The sequence below is a fragment of the Lates calcarifer genome, linkage group LG8 (genome assembly GCF_001640805.2).
Source record: "Lates calcarifer isolate ASB-BC8 linkage group LG8, TLL_Latcal_v3, whole genome shotgun sequence".
NCBI lineage: Eukaryota > Metazoa > Chordata > Actinopteri > Centropomidae > Lates > Lates calcarifer.
In genome coordinates this window covers 5,314,807-5,339,343 of record NC_066840.1, presented here as the reverse complement: position 1 = coordinate 5,339,343, position 24,537 = coordinate 5,314,807, and the positions used below count along the sequence as shown (strand labels likewise).

Sequence of the window (24,537 nt, the reverse complement as noted above, 5' to 3'; positions counted from 1 at the left end):
TCCTGATGCTAATTATACATGCTGGCACTGATGCAAGTTCACCCTTCATAACAGGAACAACTCACTCTTTGCCAGGGTGGTACAAATTTAGAAAGAACGGGTGCAGCTTTTTATTGAAAAATAAATAGAAAAAAAAATCACATTTTGAAACTCACTGCCACATTTTCTCATGATAGTTTCCATGTAAATTATATTTCTGTAGTTTTTAGGAATGAATAGAATTTATGTCAGGGTTTAGTGGTTAAGATTAAACAGTTTTTCATCCTACAAGGCAGCTTTGACTGTAGTTTAGTCATCCTCTGCCTCCTCTCCTCCAGTCATGCAGGACAGACGCCTGCTGAAAGTCATGGCCTCTGGTATCTCTGGTTTGCTCAGTCGCCTCCAGAATTCATCAGTTGTGAAATAGTACATGAGTGGGTCCAGACTGCAGTTCAGGCTGGCCAGACAGAGTGTGACAGGGTGACAACGTAGAATCATGTCCCTGAAGGCACAGCTGCTAAGAGACTTGGCCTTGGCCAAGAAGTCCAGGGGCATAGTCACATGGTAAGGAGCAAAACAGACTAAGAAGACCACAGCACAGCTCAGCACCATCCTTAACGCCCTCTGCTTCTCCCCTCGGTCAGGAATTGCCCCCTCTGTCTGCTTCTTAAGGCTCCCAGCAGTTAGACAAGTGCAGGCTAACACCAGGATGAGGGGGATGATGAAGCCCACCATCTCAGCTAAGATCAGGAGAACCCAGGCTGCTGCAGTACTGACAGCCCTCAGGGGCAGCTCCGAGAAACACTCTGTGGAGTTATGACTGGAGTAGGGGTTCCTCAACAGAGGGAAGGGCAGACAGGCCAGGCAGACCAAAAGCCAGCCAGTGGCACATATAAACATGTCCCCCTTTCGTTTGGATGAGTTGTACCTCAGTGGACGCATGATAAGCTCACAGCGACGCACGCTGACACACACCAGGAAGTAGATGGAGGCATACATGTTGACATACTTGAGATAGAAGCAGATCATGCAGAGGGGATGACCAAAGGGCCAGGTTTCATTCAGGTAATAGTAGATCCGCAGAGGCAGAGATAGCACCTGAGGAGAGCAGAGAGCGTCAAGATGGTTGGAGAAGAAGGAAAGTAAAAGAAAATGTACTCTTATTTTGATGACAGATTCAGACGGCCATTCTCTTTTCCTGAAACATTTAGTCAGTTAACCAGCAACAAAAAACTAAACCACCAATCATCTTTATAATTAGTTATTTAAAGGAGTAGTTCACACTGTTTAAAGTCTGCTTTATTTAAATCATGTGATTGATGGCCTCTGATCTAAGTAATATCTGCTTCTGCTGAACTTTTGCACAGCTTCTCAACAGTAGGGAATTTTGCTGTTGTTTCATATCACCGGACATTAAACAACCCTGTCAGGTTGAACTGTCACCCACAGCTTTGTGGCATGAACATTTTGCATTATTAAAATGAGAATATTTTAATTCCTTTTTTTATATAAGCAGGATCCACACAATAAATAAATGATTTATTATATAAGCTTGTAGATGGACATTTTTAATTGTTAATACCTTAACACTTAAAAAACCTTTAACACCTATTAAGCATCCTAACTCAAAGGGGAAGAATGAATTTTCAAGATTAAAATGTCTTTTTTGTATGTTTTGTATGTGTGTGTGTGTGTGTGTGTGTGTGTGTGTGTGTGTGTGTGTTCAGTGACATAATGTAAAAACATGTTCATGAGTTTGTGTGTATACCATTAAATGTCATGGGTGTTTCATAGGGTTGACAGTCATTATGTCATAATCATAATGGTTGACAGAAACTTTAAAATGCCCATATGTCTATGAACAACTACATAATTAAACAATAATATAATGAGTAATTGATAATGAAAATTAGTTACTTGCAACCCAAGAATATTAATGTCACCATCAGTGATAAATAGTGCAGTTAACTCTAGCTGAATTAGGCTCAATGAGATGAGACAAACAGACAGAGAGAGATAAACATACATAACTACAGTTGCATGTAAATATTCAGGCAGCCTTCAGATGTCGACAGGTAATGTTTCCATCTGATGACTCTTCCCTGTAGACCCTGTTCGTGCATCAAAGCTGCACAGTGCAACAGTGAACCGCCACCTTTGCAGCTCGTATGGGGGTTTTGCTTTGCCCTTCTACCTAACAGAGGGGCAGTGTTTTGTTGCTCTTCCCTTTCTTTTCTTGACTTCCACGGTTCCCCTTAAATTGCTTTTCTTAGTGGCATTTTGAGCATGGGAAATTTCAAGTTGGTTTCAAGAAGTTTTCAAATCTCTTTTTATAGCCTGTGAGGGTAAGGCTTCATTTTCAGATCCTCAATTAGTTGCTTATTTGGTTGATGGTTGTTGAGTGTTGTCACAGGGTTTGAAGAGTCAGAGAATTCATCACCTAGTAACGATTGTTGAGCCCTGGCGAGTTAATGAAGTTGTGACTGTTTTATAAGTAGGAGGGTGCCCAAATTTTAGCACATCACAATTGCTGATTTTTTTTTTTCTTTTCACTTCAAACTGGGGTGCACAAACTTTTGCTTACAGCTGTGTATAAGTAATTACATAAATAAAAATGTATACATTGTTTACTTAAATAAATTCAAATATGAAGTAGACAGAGTAGAAAAATATAAAGTAGAAGACATTTTACCTGCAGCAGGTCAGCCACGGCTAGGTTCATCATAAACACCACAGCCTTCTTGGTTTCTTTGATGTAGACCCTGAACACCCAGAGGGCCAACACATTACCCAGCAGGCCCGGTAATAAGATCACGCTGTACACCACTGCATACACACGGTGCTGGTACGTCCGGAGATCTGTAGTGTTTTCACACGTAAGGTTCATCTTAAGCCAAGGGCTGTTTACTGTTAAATGTTAAGACAAGCTGCCTCGTCAACCAACAGGAAGCTTGTATCAGGGGAGCTGTTTGTCATCTGGTGATGGGTTTGTTTCAGCATCCATTTTGTCCGTTATGGCAGCGAGGAGTTCATGTTGTGACCTGTGCCACTACAGTCCTGTTTCCTGCAGCATCCCCGAGAGAGAAATAATGTCTTTTAGTGAGGTCAAAGTTTGCATCCAGCGCTGATCACTCAGATCACTATTAATCCCAAGAATAAGGCATCCTGGTAGAGGAGAGAATAGTTAGTAAAGGTGTAAAATTAAAAAAGAAAGAAAAACAGTCTGAGTGTCAATCTGAATGTTGGCTGCAGTGTCTGTGTGGGTTTTCCTCCCACAGTCCAAAAATTACTGAAGTGTACTGTGACAATCTGGCCACCTGTTGCACATTTCATCAGGTGCAAGCAGGTGGAATAGAAAACAGGATGCTGTTTGTGCCATTGTAAAACTCAGATGGCTGCATGTTTTGCATGTTGCACGACAACCATCAGGTATTAAGAGGGAAGTTTTCTTGATAGGACACACATCACACTGTTCAGCACCCAGTGGCACACACACACACATGCAAACACACTACCCTCGTCAGACCTGGCTTCAGCTTGTTATGACCATGTTTTTTAACAGTACATATAATAAATCAATTTGTGTGAGATTACAGCATGTTGCAGTGGCATTTACAGTAAATATGTAAACCCACAGAGAGGTTGATGCTTCGGTCTCCCACGTATTGTTCACTGTTTAGCATCTCCACCTGCAGGGTGGCCTACAATCAGCCAGTGTGAAACGCCTCGGGGCAAAGCATCAGTGAAACAAGTGTGGTTTGCAAGTCAGACCAGGCGCGTGGTTAACAGGTCAGACCAAGACAAACGTGCCTTCAATAAGTCTGCTTAGATATGAGGAACATCTCCTGCTGTGGCCAATCCTCTGTTTCAGAATAAGTAGCACACTATGTTTTTCTTCAACAGCTTGCAGCTTCACTTGCAACAGCACAGAATGAAACCTATCTCAGAAGATTATAGTTAACCATAAGCACTGATGAGCCTGACCTCAAATGGAAATGCACAGTAATATCTGGAACTGAACTTCCAGCTTATAGGTGTGATACACCCACCACTGTAAACAATAGTAGGTGGTTCACTTACTTTTTGCTTCAACCCATGTAAACTAATTAAGAATGTACAATGTGAGCCGTGAAGTTTTCTCATACTGCTGATGCTGTTTTGCCTCGTTCAATAACAAATCTGACTTTGTCTAAGCTGATCGGAACTGATTATGGAGCAGTGCAAAGAGAGAGTTTTGTTTTCACTGATTTGATCTTTCACACAAACACTATTTTTACAGAGAGGATTTTTGATATCAATCACATTGTACAAACTGGAAGGTCACACTTACTGCTTATGGCTTTCTGCTTTTTGAGGACAGAATCCTTAGTGACCATTTTATCTGGAGTAGCAGTTTTTACATCCTCCAGTAAAGTGCTTAAAATCCCTTATTATAACATGACAGTCACTGTAATATTTATGCCACAGAACATCATCTTGAGGAACTAGAACTGCTTAACAAGTAACTTAACCATAAAGGGATGTAGTCTAAACATAGTCACTGATAACACTCAAGAATGATTATTCATGCTATTAATGACTTTCACACACAGATCCCTTCTTTTTCCCAGCTTCTCAGCAGAGGTGGAATTAGTACAAAGATCTTTGACTTAAGTAAAAGTAGCAATACAATAGTGTAAAATTGATTAATTCTAAATAAAAGTCTTGCACTGAGATGTGTACTTCAGCAGCAGCGTGTGAGTCATTCTGCTGAGTGATGTAGTCATATACTGTACAGTATATGACATCATTAGATATGCATTAATGCATGCGTAGCATTTTTACTGCTGCTGTTGTTGTTAACCAAATGACTTTAAATATAGTAAGGTACCTCAGTCCATTGGTTTCAAAACTTTGGGCTGGCCTCCTGTAAAGGGTGATGAGATGAATTTAAGGAGGAGTGAGATGATTAACAGGGAAGAGAAGAAGAAAAATTCAGTTGCTGCGACACAAACGTCCGTGTATTTCTCTGACTTGTCTCTGATCTTGGCTGTTTTAGTGAACAATTATATAAATGGGGCCAACTGAGATATTTTGAGGGGAATTCACTCTTTGTGTGGGACCACTACCACATATAGACATATGACTCATGATAATGAGTCATGTGGACCCCAATAGACCCCAGCTGTATTGCTGCTTTATTTTTGGAACAAGTCATAAGCTAAAAAGGTTGTTGTGTGATAATAAGCACCCCTGCTGTGAATCTCCCTTTATGTTTGGATTATTTTAACTCTACCACTGACTCAAACCATGACTGGTCATTTCTAAACCTAAACCTAAGGGGGTTCTTTTCGTGGCTTACTACAGCACACAAGGTTGGTAACCACTGCTTTAATCTTTAACAATGTTTTGTAATATGTAGATTTATCATATGTTTTTGAGCAGTCTTCATCAGAAAAGTAACAGCTGTAATTTTAATGCAGTGGAGAAAAAAGTAGTACCATAAAACGGAAATACTCCTGTTAAGTACAACATTTTGCTTAAGTACAGTATTAGAGTAAATGAATTTTCCACCACTGTTTCCCAGCTGGGATGTCAACAAGCAAAGGAATGTGTGTGTGTGTGTGGGGGGGGGGGGGTGATCCCGTCCAATTTGGACGCTGTACAGCTCTGCTTTGAGAGATATAAACTCTTCCACAGCACCCTGGCCTCTGCCTCTTGTCCTGCTTCACATCACTCAGAAAAAGCTCCCAGTGGACTCTAAATCCCCCAGTCTCCCTTTTAGCCATATTCACCTTTGACCTTAGTGTGCTTCCTAGTGTGATTGTTCTCTCATTACTCTCACATTTGCACGTATCTGTCTATATGATCTCAAGGGCCCTGTGCTGACCAATCAGTACAGGACTTTCATTTCCTCCCTGCGGCTTGTGACAGTGGACTTACTGTACATGAACAATGTTGAGTCTGTCTGTGAGGTCCATCTTACTGCAACAGATATCATATCATATGTCGTTCAGTCTTGTTGATATTTGGTTACACTGAGGAAATGTGGGTAAGAGGTTTGTTAGGAGTGTGAGTTTTATTAACTTCCTCTCTCTCAGAAAAGAGCTTCACCCCTACCTTAGGATTTAGCAGTATTAGTCCTCAGATCTTGCCAATGGAAACACATTATTTTATCCGGTGTGATTCATCTGTGGGTTGTTGGCGCGTTACGGCTTTTCCACTCAGTCAGACACGATATCTGGCCTTGCGTATCAGCACCCGAAATGTTGGCGGTGGGCACCCGGGTCCCTCCACATGTGCTGCTGCTCCAACACACACAAAACATGACATGATCCCCCATCCTGTACCATTACATGAGCACATACAGCAATACACAGACACCATGACACTGGACTATAGATACACACAGACACACACACACACACACACACTCAACATTACAGACATTCCACACATTGGAGAAACACTACGAGATCCCCCATGAGGCAATGACTACACACTCAAAGCATCCAGCCTCTCACACAAGAGCTCACACTTTCTGTTTTTTTAACAAGAATTCAGTAAGAGTAAGATTGGACAGTATCTCACCTCTGTGTTCAAACTTGAAGCTGCATCGCATCAAAAAGCAGAAGGGTGAAGCATCAGCCAACACACATGCCATCCCCTCCCTCCTCCCCCTCTAATACTACTCGCTTGTCCCACCCTCTCTCTTTCCCACTTTGTCTATTGTTCTACCTCATGTACACTTTCTACTGTCTTTTCCTTCAATAATGTTATTTCCTGTTTTCATTTCTCATTGTATTGTCTCTATATATCTATCTACCTCTCTCTCTCTCTCTCTCTGACTCTCCACTGCACTGGGGGTTTTAGCGCACACAGGGCTTCCTGTGAGTGAAGGGGTGTGGTTTACAAGAATGTTTGACACCATAACTTCTGCTATTATGCTCATCGCCACTTTTTTTTCCTCTTGCAGACCACTTCTATCTGCTGTGCGTGTCCGTCTGATGACAAATGAAAATACTGTAACACATCAGGAGTGAGAATCAGTACTAAAACTACAAATAGAAAAGTTTTTTTAAAACTTCTGAAACTGCTTTTAGTTTCCTTCTCTCACATGTTTCATAACGTAATACTCAGTAACCAAACAGCAGATTTTAAAGTGATGCAATGCTCAAGTGTGACAACAAAAAAGATAGGAAGTTCTCACATTATGGTGGGTGAGAATTCGACACCTGGCAGTTTTTCCAAAGGTGGGCTGCGTGGGGGTGGGGGGTAGCCCTAATAGTTGGCTCATGCTCGGGTTTAGCAGAGGCAAGAAGAAGCGGGTGGGTGGGGGGTTGGGGGGGGGCTTTCAGTTTAAAAGCCGACCTCAGAGTCTGGCAGTTACTGGTTTTTCAAAGCCACGCCAACTGCTGCCAACTGTCTTTACCACTTTGCATTGCAAAAGGAAGTACAGCAAAAAAAAAAAAAAAAAGAAAAAAGAGCTGGCACCTGTTTTCATTTGCAACTCAGAGGAACCTCTTCATGAACCGACCTCAGATACAAAATAGACACAAATAATACAGCACCAGATAAGAACAGAGAGCAAAGACTTGATTTTATTTACAAACACTGACATACAGCCTACACAATTACGATGTAGCTTATTATAAGTGGTTGCATTTTTACATAGGTTGTGGTTTTAGAGGAGATATGATGCAAGATAAATGCAACTTCCTATATTAGGCAACTATGATTTTCATACATATATATTGTGCACACACTTATTATGAAACATCATCTCAGCTTTAAAATCATCTTTGTCCTAAAGCAATATCCTCTGGGAGGCTCCTTATACTAAGGTCAAAGCTGTTTAGCGTGAAGTCCTCTTCTTGTACTGCATCTTGTCAGTCTGTTTTCAAGTTCAACAGGATGCATCATGAGAACACATCTGTTTGTCATGTTAAGCTCTTTTATTCCTTTTATTCCTTGTGGGAAAAAAAACACAGTTGTCCCTGAACAATGCTACTCCCTGTCTGAGCAGTTACTCTCCATGCTCATCAGTCTGTCCGGCAAGGGACGCGGCAAAGTGGTCGGAGAGGAGAGGAGCGAGGAGGAGAAGGAGGAGGTGCGCCTGGTGAGGTGCATCCTGAACTCGGCTGTTAGGAAATAATAGAGCAGTGGGTTGAGGCAACAGCTCAGGCTCGCCAGGCACAGAGACACCGGGTGGAACTGGTTCACAGCCACCCTGGTGGCACAGTGGGTCACGATGTTCTGCTTCACCAACAGGTACAAAATGAAGTTGAGGTGGTAGGGGGCGAAGCAGAACAGGAAGAGGGCCGAGCAGCTCAGCACCATCCGCAGGGCACGCCGCTTCTCGCTGGTTGTCTGCCTTTCATTAGTTCTATCAACGTGACCGTTGGAGGTGACTGACTGGAGTCGGCTACGTGTTGAGGAGTTGAAGGAGACAGAGTTCTGCTGATTCTGGGTCTCGCTTTGTTTGAGGGACTGGGCAATGCGGAAGGAGCTGTAACTGATGCAGGCCAGAGGAATGAAGAAACCAAACAGCTCGGCTAGAGTGATCATGGTGACCAACGGGGAGAGAGGCAGAGGCTTCATGGGCAAATCTTTGAAACAGCTGTTGTTGTAGCCTAATGGATGTTGGGTAGAAGCAGCACCCAGGGAGTAGGATGCATTGGCGTGGGCCCTGGAGGCATCACCATTGCTGCGCATTAGAATGAACGGTGAACAAGCCAGACTGACCACCACCCACATTATAACGCTGATCAGCAGGTCGTAGCGCCGCCTCCACCTGCGAGCAGAGAATGGGTCGAGCAGGAAGACGCACCTCTGCACACTGATACACACCTGGAAACACAGGAAAGAGACAAAATAGCAACATGAAAATCATATACCAGATTTAGAGCAACGGTAAGTAAAACTGTTCCGAGAACCAAGAAGAAGAAGGGAGTCACGGCTTAAATGCAAATAACTTCCTTTTATTCCCAAAGTGACTTTTATTTTTTTAAGAAGTCACACGTTGATATTTGACTCTTTTTAAATGTTCCTTTCAATAAAGTATCATCAGGATGTTCAGGGATCATCATGCCTCCTTACCAGGAACACTATGGCAGCATACATGTTGAGGTATTTGAGGTAGAAGCAGAACAAGCAGACTCGCTGTCCAAAAGGCCAGGTGTGTGTGAAGTAATAATAGATCCTGAGAGGCAGAGAGAGGATGTGGGCCAGGTCAGCCAAAGCCAGGTTTATCATGAAGATCACTGCTTTGGTCTTCTTACTGTGGAGTGACATGCATAAGGGTTAGCCATGGCCAGAATACATTTGTCTTTCGTGTGTGTGTGTGTGTGTGTGTGTGTGTGTGTGTGTGTGTACCTAATATGTCTGCAGAGGACCCAAAGAGCAGTGGTGTTGAGCAGCAGGCCAGGGATGAAGAGCAGCAGGTAGAAGTAGGTGTACATCTTCTCCATGCGCTGGTCCCAGCTGGTCATGTTGTCGTTACATGTGACGTTGGCCTCAGACGTATTCACAGCCATTCCTTCGCTCACACAGACACTGGAGGCATAATTCAACAAACGTTTCCTGACGTCAGTCCTTCATTGTTCCACTCCCATAACACTGCAAAGGAAAAAGTATGGTTGACATGTAATAAACGTCAAAGTAAAGGTATGTATCATTTATTAGTATCACTTATTAATTAGTATCACAATATGACTAGTTTATAACTGATTATAGGTTGTAACTAATGCTTTTAAAAATGTTATTAGTCCCTTTTCTTATGCTTTACAGATTCATAACAACTTTTGTGTTGCCAGGTTGTGACAAATCCCCTCGGCTGGTGTTAATACTCCTCCAGTATGTCAGTTCTTTCACCTTTTAGCTTCCTCTTTCATCAGGAAAAGGGATAAATAAGATCTAGACCAAAATCTATTTAGTATACATTATCATTTACAAATGCAGACCATATGGACCGAAACCCATCAATGACTTAAACCTTTATATCTCCTCACTAGATGTTTTTTAATTGAGTGAACAACAATCTTTTAAATATGAAAATAGTCTTCATAATGAACTAAAGAGCAAATGAAAAAAAAAAACATAACAGTGACAACTAACATCTCTGAATTAACCCTGGTGTGAAAGTGCTGCTCTTAAGTGCAAAGTTGGTGAACTTGTACTTCTGTTTCATACCACATTAACTAAATGTTTACGTTTTACTCCATTACAACTATAGTTAATAGTTTAAAAAATATTTTTATTTTAAATATAAAATAAATGATTAGCTGGCGCCTCCTTAAACAACTACAACACTAAAATGCTCCTTTCATGTTAATGCATCAGTAATAAAAGTAGTACACTCAGAGGGGATATTTTTCTGCATTATGAGCACTTTTACTTTTATTTAGTTTCAGTTCATTTTTCCATAAATACTTTTAGTTGAGTTATATTTTCAAAGCAGGGCTGTTACACAATATCATTAATGCCCTGGAATATATTTCATGCAATATTTGAACTGAACTTTCTAATGAAACACCTCTCATCAGGGCCCAGGAAAGATTTGAGGGGTCACTAATGCTTCTGTTTCACAAAGTAATATATATGTTATGTTTGTTTTGTTTTGTTTTTTTTCTTTTAGATTTTTTTCTAACAATTGTTTTCTTTAGTTAAATCCCTGGAGTGAATCAATCTGAAAATGAAACATATCTTTTGGATAAAACTCCACACAACCTGCGTCCACACCAGTAATGGAAGAAGTACTAAGATCCTTTACTTAAATCTATGTAATATATAAATGTTACAAATGTGCCACAGACTGATTTGCCCAGTTTCCCACATCTGCCTGGATTTTAGTTTCTTCAGGCAGCACAATGTTTGGATCATTTTATTTGGCAGGATATTTACTGAACGCCATATTAAACATGTTTGTAAAAAATACTGATAAGAAGAACAATAAATCAGCGATGTCTCTTGCCCAAGATTGCAGCAGGAAATGAATAGAGGAAAGACAGAACATTCACTCTGGTTATCACTGAAGCATTACTCTTCCCACTGCCATCAAGACGACACCACACCCTTCCTCCGTCGCCACAGAGAAGGAAGAGACAGACAGAATCTGTTTGTTGCCGCTTTACTGTATTTTTGACCAGTTTTGACTCTTGCTGCTATTGGCTGCTGAGGCTATCAGTCTGCTACAGCCAGCCAACGGACCGTCTCGTGCTACCTGTACAGTTATGAGTTGCGCAAGATAATGTCCTAACACTTGAATCTAAGGAAGTGGGCATCTGGCAGGTCAAGTTTTGTAGGAACTTATGAAGATAAATTTGCTTCTTTCATTTTCTTAACAGTGCTGTGTAAAAAGAATTTGTCACTGTGAAAACACATTTGAAAAGACCCTCGAACGATGTCTTTAAAATGAGTCCAGGTTCAAAGCAGTTGCATGAAATATTGCTACAATGCAAATTTATTACTAACTTGACTTAAATAATACCCAAAACATGAAACTCAAGATATGTACATATTAACTGATATGGATATTTTACAGCATTAACTGTAACATTTAAATACTACATTGGATGCTAAGTGAAAGAGAGTTTAATAACAAACAGCCTGTCATCAGCAAAATGTGAAGCATGACTTAGACCTCAAATCTGCAGACAAAGCAGAGCAGCGTGACTGCCTCACAGACATGATCTGTCTGAACAAAAAAACAAACAAACAAACAAACAAAAAAAAGCCATTACCTTGTGTTCTTCACTCTAAATGATCAGCATAGATGGAGAGGAGCTGGCAGACTCGGGGGTGACCACCAGTGACCACATGCTTCACACACCCTGTAAACAGCAGACTGACGCACAAACACACTCTCCTCTTCGAGCTGTGCAGTAGCAAACAGGGTCAGCAGCAGTCTTTTCTGGCGCACTTTGCAGCCGAGAGAAAACTCCTGTGCGCATGTGAGCAAATCAGCATTAACCTGCTAGTAATGCGGTTTCTGTTCAAATGTCTAGATGCATAAGGTGGTGGTGTGGGCTGTTCTCAGACTCGCCTTGCCTTGGTTTTTTTTGAGTATGGTGATGAGGGGAAGGGGAAGCTCTGCCCTTACGCATGTGAGTGTTTTTGTACCGTTTGTTACGTCACAGAGTTCCTAGCAACACTGCCAAAACCTAAAATGCAGCACTGGGCATGCAGAGAGGTTGAGTGTGTGGTTAAGAAAACAGAATAACAGCATTTCCAGATAAAGATGTTGCTCTCACTAAAAACAAGTAGGCAGAATAAATTTATCTTACATCTGAAATTGAGAAGATTGCTAAAGCAAGAGGTCAGTGGACACAGCAGAGTCTGAGGCAGATGTTTTTTATGCAGTTTGTATTGTATGTAATAAACTGCATGATAATGTGAATGTTGTCGTGACAAAAATGAAAGCATTGATCTGCTTCCCTTATCAAATGCCACACTTCCTTTTTTGAAGTGGCTGTTTATCAAAGCACTAATTTTATAAGGTAGATGTTGAACTTTTCATTTGTGTGTTTGTCCTCTGAAACTTTAAAAGGGTTGGATTAGTTTTTTCTGTAGCTACTGTTATTCAGGAGAGAGGCTATTCACACTTCTGCAGAATGGTCATGGTTTCACTCGTGTGGCATCTAGGGAAAAAAAATCACACTTAAGCAAAATGCCAGCCGTTTCATCCATTCTGTTTCATATCAATTGGTATACAAACATTCACACCCCAGAGAAAATGACTTTCTGAAAGGTTCTCAGGCCATGCCAGGCACCTGTGTGGCCTCTGTGACACTTACAAGCTTCCTGTGCAGCTTTAGTTTGGTTTCAGTTCAAGAGAGTTCATTAGAGGGCCAGAGCTGGCTGTCAATCAATAAACATGTTGCACCCAAGAAATTGAAGTGAAAGGTCAGCAGAGTTTGGTTTGGAAGTTTTCACAAAAAATATGTTGTTGTTCCAAAGTATGACCACTAGAGGTCAGAACAAGCCAATACTCACAGCTATTGTGAAGCTTGCTTTCTTCTACAGTTAGAGGGGCAGGTTGCTCCTTTAAAGGAGACATTCGAAGGGTGAGCTGAAGGGTAAGTATCTTCTGTTGCAAAACGTCAGCCACATTCTTGACAGAAACTACTGAAGGGGTAAAAGCGAGCTCTTGCATACTTCTGTCCTCCCTCTCTTCTTATTTCCTGCTCCTCTTCTATCCACTCCAGTATTTTGTCCTCCTCTCTGCTGCCCTTGACCCCAAATCCCTGAGTCCATTTACTGCTGTCTCTGTGTGTGTCTGCTGCTGGATGCACATGGTCACATCACTCACACTACCAGAGCCGGTCTACTAGGATTACTAGATTTTTTTTCTCTCCCACACTCTCTATACATACCACTACAGCAGGTATAGGCCATGAATCTCAAACTCTGCATGACTCTGTGAAAGAATGGATAAACAGCTTGTACTAACATCTTGTACAATGTCCCAGACAGATGTCCAGCAGGAGCCTGTAGCGTGCATATAGAAACATATAGAAGACCCTGCTGTCGGTCCTTATAGTTTCACTGTCAGAGGCTTCGGCACACCAGAAAGTGGCAGAGCACAGTAAGTTCATGTGTCCTGATGAAATAAGTGGTGCTAGAATCTTTGTGACATTGTAACTTCTCTCAGGTCTAGTTAATATTATAGCTGGAGTTAATTAAACGTTTTAAAAAAGTAGTGTTAGTTACATACTTAGCTTAGTTGCGAACTGAAGTTCTCAGTTCATTAAGAAGACATACTCTTTTGACTCCTATTCCTTCTACAATCCAAACCTCTTTTTTGGAGCAATTTGTACTCTGACAACTGAATGGTGTAACAAAACTAATAAGCTATTACAAGACCCTCCGTTTTTAAATTTCCAGCTTTCAAAGGTCAAAACTGATTTGCTATTTGTCAACTAGCGAGCTGATGCAGCAGAATTCCCCAAAGTTGAATTTGCCGCAAAAGATTCACCATGAAATCACAAGATTTTGATGTGAGATCAATTAATTTTGCTCATACTGGTGTGACCGAGCCTGAAGTCCAAGTGATGCGCGATAAAAGTTGATGCACAGACTTCAAACTTAGCAAATTTGGATAAAAGCATTTACCAAATGCACAAATTCATCCACGCAAAGTGGACTCTGCTGACTCAAAACTGTTTTGCACTTCATGCAGTTCAACACTGTTCACTCGTACTTTGGAGTGTGTGCACGTTGCTGTGTGTAAGAGACTTTGAGCAGATCTGCAGTCTAAGGCCAGATTAAGACAGAGAGACCTCTTTCAGAAGCAAACAATGGACCATTGCTTCAGTCATAATAAGCATTTGGCCTGTGACACAGCACACAGGCCAAGGTCCTCGCCCGGATCAGAGTTGCCCTCTCCTCCGAGAACAAGATCACACTGGCTGCTTGGTCAAAATGAGAAGCTTGAGAAGAAAACCTCTTCCATGGGTTCACATATTCAGTCACACTGACACAGGCCAGTCTGACCAAACCAACAGACACAGAAATAATAAATTCAAAGCAATTCAAAACAGACATTTAATGGCCTCAAACTTCAACATGAGACACATTTAAGTCAGCAGGTCAGTGCACTGCTGTGTTATAATAACAATGTGTCTCACCACACTAAAGAGTGTCATAACATTAATGTCTAAAATGATATAATGCACTGTGAAAGCTTGAGCTTTATAACAAACTTGAGGGCTCAGTGTGTTACAAAAGTACTTAACAGCATATTTCAACAATGTGGACGGAAATCTCCATCTTATCCACAATCCAGTGCATTCGTGAGTGTTTGTGTGTGTTGAGCCTGAGTGATGATGTGATGTGTTGGAGTCTCTCTTAGAGGCTCTGTGTGTCTTTGGACTATCACGATAGTCTCGATGTGGTGGGGTCTCTGGTCCCTGTAGTGTTCTCTCATAATAAACACAGATACATTCCTCTGCTCGCCAGTGGTGGATTAATCCGTAAAGCCCAGGCCATACCTCAGGACTTACCTCAGGACTTAACTAATCTGCTGAGTTATGCGTTTGTCACTTCCAGGACCAAACAGCTGATTGTTTTTTTTTTTCAAAACCACTCTGTCCTTCTTTACCTTCCATCTTCCCTGCTGAGTCAGAACTGACTTTCAGACATTTTTGTCTCTTTTCCGTTGCTGGCCACAGTGTGTGTGTCTCTGGGGAGAGTGTTTCCTGTGTCCTGGGTCTCGGTGTCGCTGCGGGGGATACTCTCAGGTCGGGAGCCAGACCCCTTTCCTCCCATGGTCAAGCTTTTCTGGAAGCTCTCTGAGGTGAAATAGTAGACCACAGGGTCCAGGCAGCAGTTGAGGCTGGCCAGGCACAGAGTGATTGGGTAAAGAGTACGAGCAAATCGCTCCACAGCGCAGTTAGCCAGGGCCTGGGTCCGCACCAGGGCGTACAGGAAGAGGATAGAGTTATAAGGAACAAAGCAGATGATGAAGATACCCAGATGGACCAGAATCATCCGTAAGACTCGTCTCTTGCTGTCACAGCCATGACCAACAGTTGCTGGGCGACGCAGTGTCCGCAGAACAAGTGAGGAACATACCAAGTTGGCCAGCAGGGGGATGAGAAAGCCCACAATCTGGGACGATAATAAAAAGTGTAATAAAAGTTCACTGCTACATGTCTGATTAGCTCAATAAAGTGTATAAATGGTGTGCCTATAAAACTGTGACTTTTAGAGCCTGTTGCTGCTCACTTACCTCAATAAAGATGGTGATTTTGGACAGGTACGTCCTCCAGGTGCTCTTAGAGAAGCCCTCAAAACATGTGGTGGCTCTGTTTGTGCTGTTGATGGTAGAGAAGAAGGTCACTGATATTCCTCCTCCTACGATGGTCAGCCACACGGCGGCACACACCATCGCTGCGTTTCTGCGTGTGCGGATGGAGCGTGAGCGGAAAGGGTAGACTATCGCCAGGAAGCGGTCTACACTGATGCAGGTGAGGAAGAGCATGCTGCCGTAGATGTTGGTGATGAAGGCTGTTCCCGATACCTTACAAAGTCCATCTCCAAATGGCCAGTGGCGGTTAACATTGTAGAAGACTTTGAATGGCAGCGTGAAAACAAACACTAAATCAGATAATGCTAAGTTAGTCATAAACATTGTGGTCTCGTTGCGCATCTTCATCCGGAAGCAGAACACAAAGAGGGCAGCACAGTTGGTGATCAGGCCTAGGACAAAGACCACACTGTAAACCACAGAGTACAAGTTGTACTTGAAGGAGTCGTCGATCCCACAGTCCTCCATTCCAGTCTCGTTGAGCACTAGACTAGCCATGGCGTCGGCTTCAATGAGGAGGGGGGTCCACTGAACAAGGGTGCAACGAGGGTGAAACAGAGCAGTCTGGGCGGATATCTGGGGATCGGAGGTGTCAGCAGGGGATCCACCAGTCCAGACTGCTTTGAGCCATCGTGGATGTTCAGACGCATAAATGGAGGCAAAGACAGTCAGGATGCACGGCTGCAGGGCTGGTCAGTCGTCCTGTGGAGAGAAAAGGAAAAAGCACTCTGTCACTTCCTCACAATAAAAGTTACATATTCAGAAGCATGTGGTATACACCTTCAGCCGTTACGCCATTAAACACTCCATTAAACAAGGCACAAATTGTTTAAAATAAAATTTTAAGAATATAGGGGGAAGAAATGTATTATGTCTTACATCACAAGGTTGCATTTGATACCAGACACCAGACACAAGTAAAGTACAAAAAGCATTTTGTGGAAAATGAGGTATCATTAATTTCACTACTATTTATTTATCCACATCTATTGTCCAACCTGAAACATTTAGCATCATCCTACTTCATCACATAATATTCACATCGCATAAGAATTTTGTTGCAATATATTTATAACTGTTATCAAGTGTCACCCATCAGGCAGCCTTTAGAACAAAGCGAGCATGAAAAAATATAATACAGTCAGTTTATTTGCTGTGTCTGCATGCTTGTAAGTGTGTGTTTGTCCATGTGTTATCTGTCAGTATAAATACAACTCTCATCTGGTCAGACGGTCTTAGTTCCAGTGGCAGTGTGGTATTGAGTAGTCAGTCATCAGGACTGTGAGAGGTTAACAGCTGCCCCGGACAAAAAAGAGATTAACACACTTCAGCTACATTCATTACCATTGTTAAAGAGCTCAACGTAAAATCTGCCTCCAATCAGCCAATTGCTCCCATAATTTGCTGAATAGTTGCTCATAAAAACATGTTTGGAATTAATCATATTATCTAAAAACCATATAGACTGAGCATCTGCAGATTTATATTTCTCAGAGGCTGAACAGAGGCTACAGAGCAGACAGCTGCTAGATTTTTTACACATTTTGCCCACACCGATCAGCCACAATATTAAAACTGGTAACTCGTTTCACTATTGTGGCTGATCAGTGTAAGGATGTGGTGGTGGTGGTAAAATTACAAAGTCCCAGTGAAAACTGATTTAGTCTCAGTGACGTGCAGTGGGGGAGTTTAGTCTTAGTTTAGACGCTGCACATCATCCCACTGCATCTACAGTAAACAGCTTCAGCACTATGCAAATCTGTGCAAACAGTGACACAGTAGTTATTTCATACTGCAGAACCACAAAGGTATGTGCCAAAAAAATGGCTTAGTATTAAACTGAGTCATTGGACATTTAAATGCCTCTTGAGCAAAACAGAAGTTGGTAATTTTCCTCTCACACTTCACCTCTCTCTCAGTCCTAAAAGGGAAACTCCGCCTATTTCTCGCATCAATTTTACTTTACAAATCACAAGGAGCAGAACACAGCATGTGAAAACAGCTGTATGATGTCCTCTGTGGCTTTGGAGGGACCGATACGAAACCTCCTAATGTCATCAGGGTTATTTTGCCTGGGATTAGAGACTACACAACTGAAGGTGTAGACTACAAAACACATGGCTGTTTATTAGGCAAGATGGATCTATCACTATCAAGTTGCATTGTGGGAAATGTAGCTTCCAGTATATTGGGATTTTTGGAGCTTGACCTTTTGGAGCTAAAAACTCAGGACATCTCGGCCTCTGTTGCATTGATTTAACCATTCTTTTTATCTTTTTTTGCTAAAATCTCGCTCCCAAGTCGTCCAGATTCATAGGAGAGCAACTTTAAATCACTAAAGCTAAACTGGCCTTATCTTGTGTTATGCAACAGAGCTAAACTGGCAATGAGGTGGTCAGCCTTTGGCAGTGCATGTAAAAATCCTCTGGATGTGATTCACTCTATCTGTCTTTTCAACACACACACATAAACACACTCACACACACAGACACAAAGGCAACGCTGTGAGTGTAAGCAGTCCATCAGTCCTGTCCTGTGCCAGCTGCAGTGTGACATCTTTACTGCGTTTTCACACGCCTACTCGAGAAAAGCTTCCACTGGCTCTTACAATGTCCTCACTGTACCCGCCTGCTCCAAGCACACACTTACATATGCACAAGTCTCCACACGTGCACACACAAGCAGGCAAACACTTACATGTGCCAGTCTTCACACACACACACACACACACTGTAGGGTTCTGTGTACTGTGGCTCAGGCCCAGGACCCCTGACAGTTTCATATTCAGCTGATGTTGTTTCTGCAGGGAGCCCAGTCTATAGAACATTGAATTTGGCTGCTATACAGTTTGTATTTGAAAGAAACAAGAGCCACCTCTACTGAGGACTTATGTTAGAGACATATTCAAGCATATTGTGGATTACTAGAAGTCCTGCCGTGGGATTTCAGTCCTCTGTGTGTGTGTGTGTGTGTATGTGTGTGTGTGTGTGTGTGTGTGTGTGTGTGTGTGTGTGTGTTTCATGTACAGGTCGTGGACAGCTGCACAGTCACAGGGTTTCCCCCCGCAGTCGGACTGCAGCAGTGACAGAAACAGGCCTCTGGGACCTGCTGATCTGAACAGATCGAGTTCAGGCTAAGCTCACATCCAGCTGTTCCTTTCTCTCACATGCTAGGAGGAGGAAGACAGGGAGGGTTGAAGGTGGAGGACAACCAGGCGCACAGGGGTGTGTTTAAGAAGACATCTCCACCTCTTACAGCCAGTAGCCTACAGCTTATAGTGTCAGTATACAGTGTATGTTTTCAATCAGGAAGTTCCATCACACTCCATCAGTGTTATGATGACATGAATATGAAGTCCTCCAAATACTTTTTGACATCAGTCAAGACATCCAGTAAATTATAGTATATAATTGTCTGGCTGAAAATTAATTCCCAGGTTTCAGCTCCACAAGCATGAAATTATGATGGCATTTCTAATTTTATAGACTAAACAACTGGTCAACAGTCAATATCCATAATGAATATATTTTTGGTTCCATCTTTAATTTTCACAAAGATAACTATTAAAATATATAATATAATATAATATAATATAATATAATATAATATAATATAATATAATAATATAATATATTTTTTGTGTTGAGACTCTAAATAAAATTTAGATGCTGACAGTGATTTTTGGTGATTAGCCTATACTGAGATGTGGTTGAATTGTTTTGTAACAGCCACCACGTTAGTTAAAAGCCTTGTGATACACATTAAATCTACAATACCCCTTACAAAGTTCAATTCTTGTCAAAAAAAAAAGTTCCCTTATTGTGGCTGTGTAGAGCTGGTGATTACACTGTGATTCAATCAACACCTACTATTTGAGGCCCAGCCATTTGTGTGATAAAATGCGTTAGCCTGTTGTTTAGGAATCTGTGTTATTAATGTCTTAAACAACAACAGAGTAAATAAGTTCCACAGCCTGTCGATGTGTTATTGAACTCTGTTGTCAGATGTGACAGATGACATCTGTATACAGCCGGTGTCGGCAGCTAGTGGCTGTTGTGGCGTTAAGACTTGTGGGTAAACCAGCACGTTCGTTCCCATAATGTAGAGAGAAGCTAGAGAAAAGTTTCCCTCAGCCAAAGACAAGATATGTTTTTGTCAGCTAAACACAAAACTGTTGTGTGAAGACAAAGTAGGACAAACTTACTGGCAGCTGAGCGGATGGTGACAGCTCACCTCCTGGTCACTGATGTTTGTCAGCCTGGCGACAACAGCGGCTGTCATGAGAAAAACTCCAGACTTTTTTTCACTCAAATGTTTTTGCTGCTGCTCAGTCTGCCTGGAGTTTTCAACTGTCCCGAGTCAAACTGCTGAAATAAGACGAAGTAATAAATGGAGCCGGTTTTAAGCTAGTTTGGCGAGTTCTTCAATTAATCCTGACGAATCGCTCCGTCCGTCCGTCCGCCAGACATGAGACCTCATCACATCCACCGCGCCTGCTCACCCCGGGTGTTTGTGCGGGCGCGTGCGTGTATGTGGGGAGCTGCTCGCACGGCCACAGGAAACGAGACAATAGCACCTCGGCTGGGCAGTGGGAGGAGGGAGGGGGGAGGAGGGGGGTGTGAATAGAGGATTGTGAAGGAGGAAAGGACGGGGAGGGGTGTCATCAGCTGGAGGGCTCACAGCTTATTGGGACCAGACACACACACTTTTATTACAGTTTTTTTATTAGCACTTTCTGGAAAAATCACAGTTTATCAGTATGATAACAGACTTTTCTGCTGTGTCTGTGGCCACACCACAGAAGTAGGGATAAAGCTAAGGGATAGTATGAAAATTATGGGTGGGAGGGGGGTGTTCTGTTAAAGGATAACTTTATGGTATTTCTCAACCTGGGACCTTTTCTCGATGTTTTGGGGTGTAAATTGTTGACTGGGACAAAAATCTTTGTTATCGGTGTGGTATTGAGCAAGAACTGTACCTGGCGAACGTGAAACAGCTTCTGCAAGGTCAACAACATCCACTGAAGTAGGCTGCTTGTTTTTGCCACTGACAGGCTTATATTGTTAATATTACATTATATTATTATATAATTATAATACAGTGTCCGACATAGAAACATACTTTTTGCTTAACCCAAAAACAGCCACAATATCACCACCAGACCCCAATGACAAAACAAACTCTTGCATCTTGCAGTTGCAGTTCCAAGTCTACCACTATCTCTATCGGTGTGGCATTTGTACTTATGTAAAGGATCTGAATACTTCTTCCACCACTTAAAGCAATTCCCATGTTGTCAGTAGAGTCTGGTAACAATAGTGTGGCTTTTTTCTGACCCTCTTGTATTCCTGATAATTTTCATACAGTCTCTAGTTACTTTGCAGATTCAGACTTTACATACAAATGATGGACAAATAAACTGGTCTTACAAAGAAGTACTATATATATAGTAGCAGCTCCACTTCATGCTGCTTACACTTCTATGATAATAATAATGATCCAATAATGTAATCCATAACAAGCTGAGAGGGTAACTTTTGATACTTTAAGTATATTTACTGATAATGTCTTCTTAGTAAAGATAACATTTATGTGCAGGAGTTTTACTTGTGAATATTAAATTGTGGTATTATTTATGTTAATTAAGTAAAAGATCTGTTTGATTTTTCAGACCTAACTTTCATTTTCACTAAAGCCAAAAAGTACATTAACACAAAAAAGCTGGAATTAAGAGAATTAAGGAATAAAGAGCCATTAAAGCTTGTGGATGAAGTGTTTTATATGTATTGTAGCCTTTAGACTTTATTTATAGTAATTACTGAAAACAACATATATACAACAACATATACACAAGGAAAACAGACCAATAAAGAAATTCTAAATTATAACATGCTCACAAAGTTGTCATTTAATTAATAAAAGAAACATTCTTCACATTCACAAGCCTTTGTGTGTGTTAACTTCCATCAGCCATGAAAATATAATAAAGTCAATTCCACATATTAAAGTGAATTTTACTGACATCAGGTGTTTATGTTCACTAAAGAATAACAGTTTCCCATAGTGAGCGACTGACATGAGACCAATAAGGGATGGGTTTCCGACCTATACTTATCCAAACTATAATTACAGCTCAGAGTGGGAGTGACATCTTCACACAGTCTGCCAATTTCACATCAGCCAAATAGACCATTAACTGTGATGCTTGATACCTCAGAATAACATAGTGCTATTTTGGCTGATCAAAGTCCTGTCACACCATTGTTACAATACAATCTTCATGTCTGAGACTACTAAAAGAGTTATTTTTAGCAAGGTGACAGGGCGGTGTTGGGCAGGTTCCCATTGTGTTCAGGCTGGCATGGGGCTCTCTCTTTCTGTGTGTGTGTGTGTGTGTGTGTGTGTGTGTGTGTTTTTGTCAGCGACAGTGAGGGAGGCACTTGAAAGAGGGGAAGTGGTCTTTGGGGGTAGCGTCTGGCAGGCTGACCACTCCACAATAGCAGCAGGGAGGACAGGACATCCTGCTTATTTCATAAGCTGAACTCAGATACACACACACACACACACACACACACACACATTCAACATGTACACAAGCAACACATTTTACAATACCAGGTGTCTTTAACCTCTTAATTGTTGTTTTTGAGAAACATTTAAATAACATTGAGTCACACTGTAAAAAAAAAAAAAGTGTTTTGATGTTTCATAATGATTCCGTTATTTTTAGCAATTTAGTCAGCTTAAACCTGGTGTTACTTAATTAGGTGGCAAGTTATTATTCTAAAATCTTCTTAAAGAGTTTGTCGCTAATTTGGTAGAGAAATAATTTCAGCTGTAATGACATACTAGACCATTGTGGGGGCAATCTCAATAAAGAGTGGAGGGTAATAAGTAATATTCAGATTAAAGTATGATGTATTATATCCTAAAACTAGTAAATATTTTCACATCATATCATATGAAAAGGCACCACTTGACATAGTTTCATTTAGTTAAAGGAGCAAGTTTTCTCTGCCACCAGTTTCTTGCCAGCAGCAGGTGGTGGTGATGGTCAGTTGCCAAGCGCTTCAGCCATTGTTGTGTTTACAAAACAAGAGGTTAGAATACTCCCTCTGATCGGTGCTACTTCTTCAGGGCAGACTGGATGCTACACTGGGGCCGGGGCTAGCTGGTTAGCATGCTAAACTTAAATGAATGAAGTTTGATGCTGAACTCACAAAGTTTCCTCTAGACTGGTAAGTAAACAATTGTAAATGCTAATGTTGGCTATGTAACGGCAATAAAACTACCAAAAAGCTCCTTTAAGGATTAGAAATGTGGCGTGAATATCTGTACAAAGTGTTGTTGAAAATTCATCCAATAGTTAAGCAGATATTTTAGTCTGAAGAGGTCGGCAGATTAATCATGAGACATGTAAGGTTTGATTGGGCCACAGAAATCTTCCAGTCCTCACACACACACACACAGACACACACAGCCCTCCCTCCTTATTCTCTGTGTTTGGTAACGGTAACTAAGCTGCGCTGCCCCGGCCAAGGCTTTGTGAGTCACACCAACCAGAACAAAGACCCCATTACTGCACCCCCCCTCCCCCTCCACTCCCTCTCCCTCCATCTCCTCTCTTCTTCAACTCTTCTGCCCTGCTTTCCTTTAATGCGATGATGAGTGTACTTCCTTTGCTTTCCTCCCTCTGCCTCCGTCCATCCTCTCATTCATTGGCTCCAGGAGGGTTTAGGGGCAGCCCCGTCGTGCCATACATACTTCTGCCCTGACAACAGATCTGGACAAAAGCAGCAAGGCAGTACAACACAGGAATCTTGTGGTTTACAGGCTTTACGGACTGATATTAACATGACAGCAGCGGGGTCTCCTGAGTGTGTATGTGTGTGTATGTTTGGAGCTGACCTTAGCCCCCTGTGAGCTAGCGTTCAGCTCTGACCTGATTATAGACCGGCTCATCCACAGCTGAGCAGAGCCCGGATCAATGTTGCTGGCTGTGACTGAGGCCACAGAGGGAGACTCCGCAGCTACAGCCTGAGATCAAGCAGTGGATGTTTACCCCACCGCACTGATAGGTGCAGCATGAGCAGCCATGGGTGAGCATTCGTCCTGCAGACCAAGAGGCGAGGCAGACAGGCTGACCAGACTGACCCCGGCCTGTGCAGACAGAGCCGGCCGTTTGTCTCTGTGATATAATAGGCTAATGTACCTTGCCTCATGGTACATACAGAGAAAAGTCAGTTGTCTGAGATTTGATCAGTTCATTTCCAAACATGGTCTTCTTGGCTTAAGGGGGTAATTACATTTAGTTCAATTCTAATCTGCTTCATTGGTGTGATACTGCAGATAAAGGATCTATGTTGTTGGAGCCATGGACAGGAGTTTAGAAATTCATTTCATAGAAATTCATTCTTCAGTTCATAAGTCAAAGTCCCCCAAATATCCCCTCATGACACAAAGTTGACAGTCTGTGTATATTTTTTGATTATTTAAATTAACTGTGTCAGAGTCTTTCTTTGGTCAGTTCACATCTTTCCGCATCCACTGAACTATCTCAACTTACATATAACATATAGAGGCAATTTTCTACATTCAACTGAATCAGTGCAAAATGATGAAGGGCACTGGGGCAGATGTGGGTTTATTCTTCATAATCACTTAAAATCTGCAAACCTATGTAGCCAATAATTCACTTTATGATGTCTCTTTGGGACATTTGAAGCACCTATGTGTCTTCCTATTATGACAAGTCAAAATGTCTGCTGTGA

At 41.8% G+C, this 24,537-nt stretch overlaps 3 protein-coding genes across 4 annotated transcripts; all 3 read right to left on the bottom strand.

The window, feature by feature from the left end:
- Positions 1–80: 80 nt before the first annotated feature.
- Positions 81–6,833, bottom strand: gpr174 (G protein-coupled receptor 174). Of its 2 annotated transcripts, XM_018675416.2 has the most exons (5): positions 6,550–6,833; positions 6,079–6,263; positions 5,902–5,943; positions 2,672–3,144; positions 81–1,077 (listed from the first exon to the last, which is right to left on the bottom strand). In XM_018675416.2, exons 4-5 carry the CDS (start codon positions 2,864–2,866, stop codon positions 289–291), a joined length of 984 nt encoding a protein of 327 aa, XP_018530932.1. In that variant the 5' UTR covers positions 2,867–3,144; positions 5,902–5,943; positions 6,079–6,263; positions 6,550–6,833; the 3' UTR covers positions 81–288. The 2 variants fall into 2 exon arrangements, with proteins under 2 accessions (XP_018530932.1, XP_018530931.1); XM_018675415.2 differs by lacking the exon at positions 5,902–5,943.
- Positions 6,834–7,533: 700 nt separating this feature from the next.
- p2ry10 (P2Y receptor family member 10) lies at positions 7,534–12,039 on the bottom strand. Its single transcript, XM_018675413.2, has 4 exons — positions 11,700–12,039; positions 9,334–9,576; positions 9,058–9,238; positions 7,534–8,808 (listed from the first exon to the last, which is right to left on the bottom strand). The coding sequence occupies exons 2-4, from the start codon at positions 9,492–9,494 to the stop codon at positions 7,966–7,968; spliced, it is 1,185 nt and encodes a 394-aa protein (XP_018530929.1). The 5' UTR covers positions 9,495–9,576; positions 11,700–12,039; the 3' UTR covers positions 7,534–7,965.
- Positions 12,040–14,484: 2,445 nt separating this feature from the next.
- Positions 14,485–20,324, bottom strand: lpar4 (lysophosphatidic acid receptor 4). Its single transcript, XM_018675414.2, has 3 exons — positions 19,971–20,324; positions 15,689–16,468; positions 14,485–15,567 (listed from the first exon to the last, which is right to left on the bottom strand). The coding sequence occupies exons 2-3, from the start codon at positions 16,262–16,264 to the stop codon at positions 15,079–15,081; spliced, it is 1,065 nt and encodes a 354-aa protein (XP_018530930.1). The 5' UTR covers positions 16,265–16,468; positions 19,971–20,324; the 3' UTR covers positions 14,485–15,078.
- Positions 20,325–24,537: the final 4,213 nt, after the last annotated feature.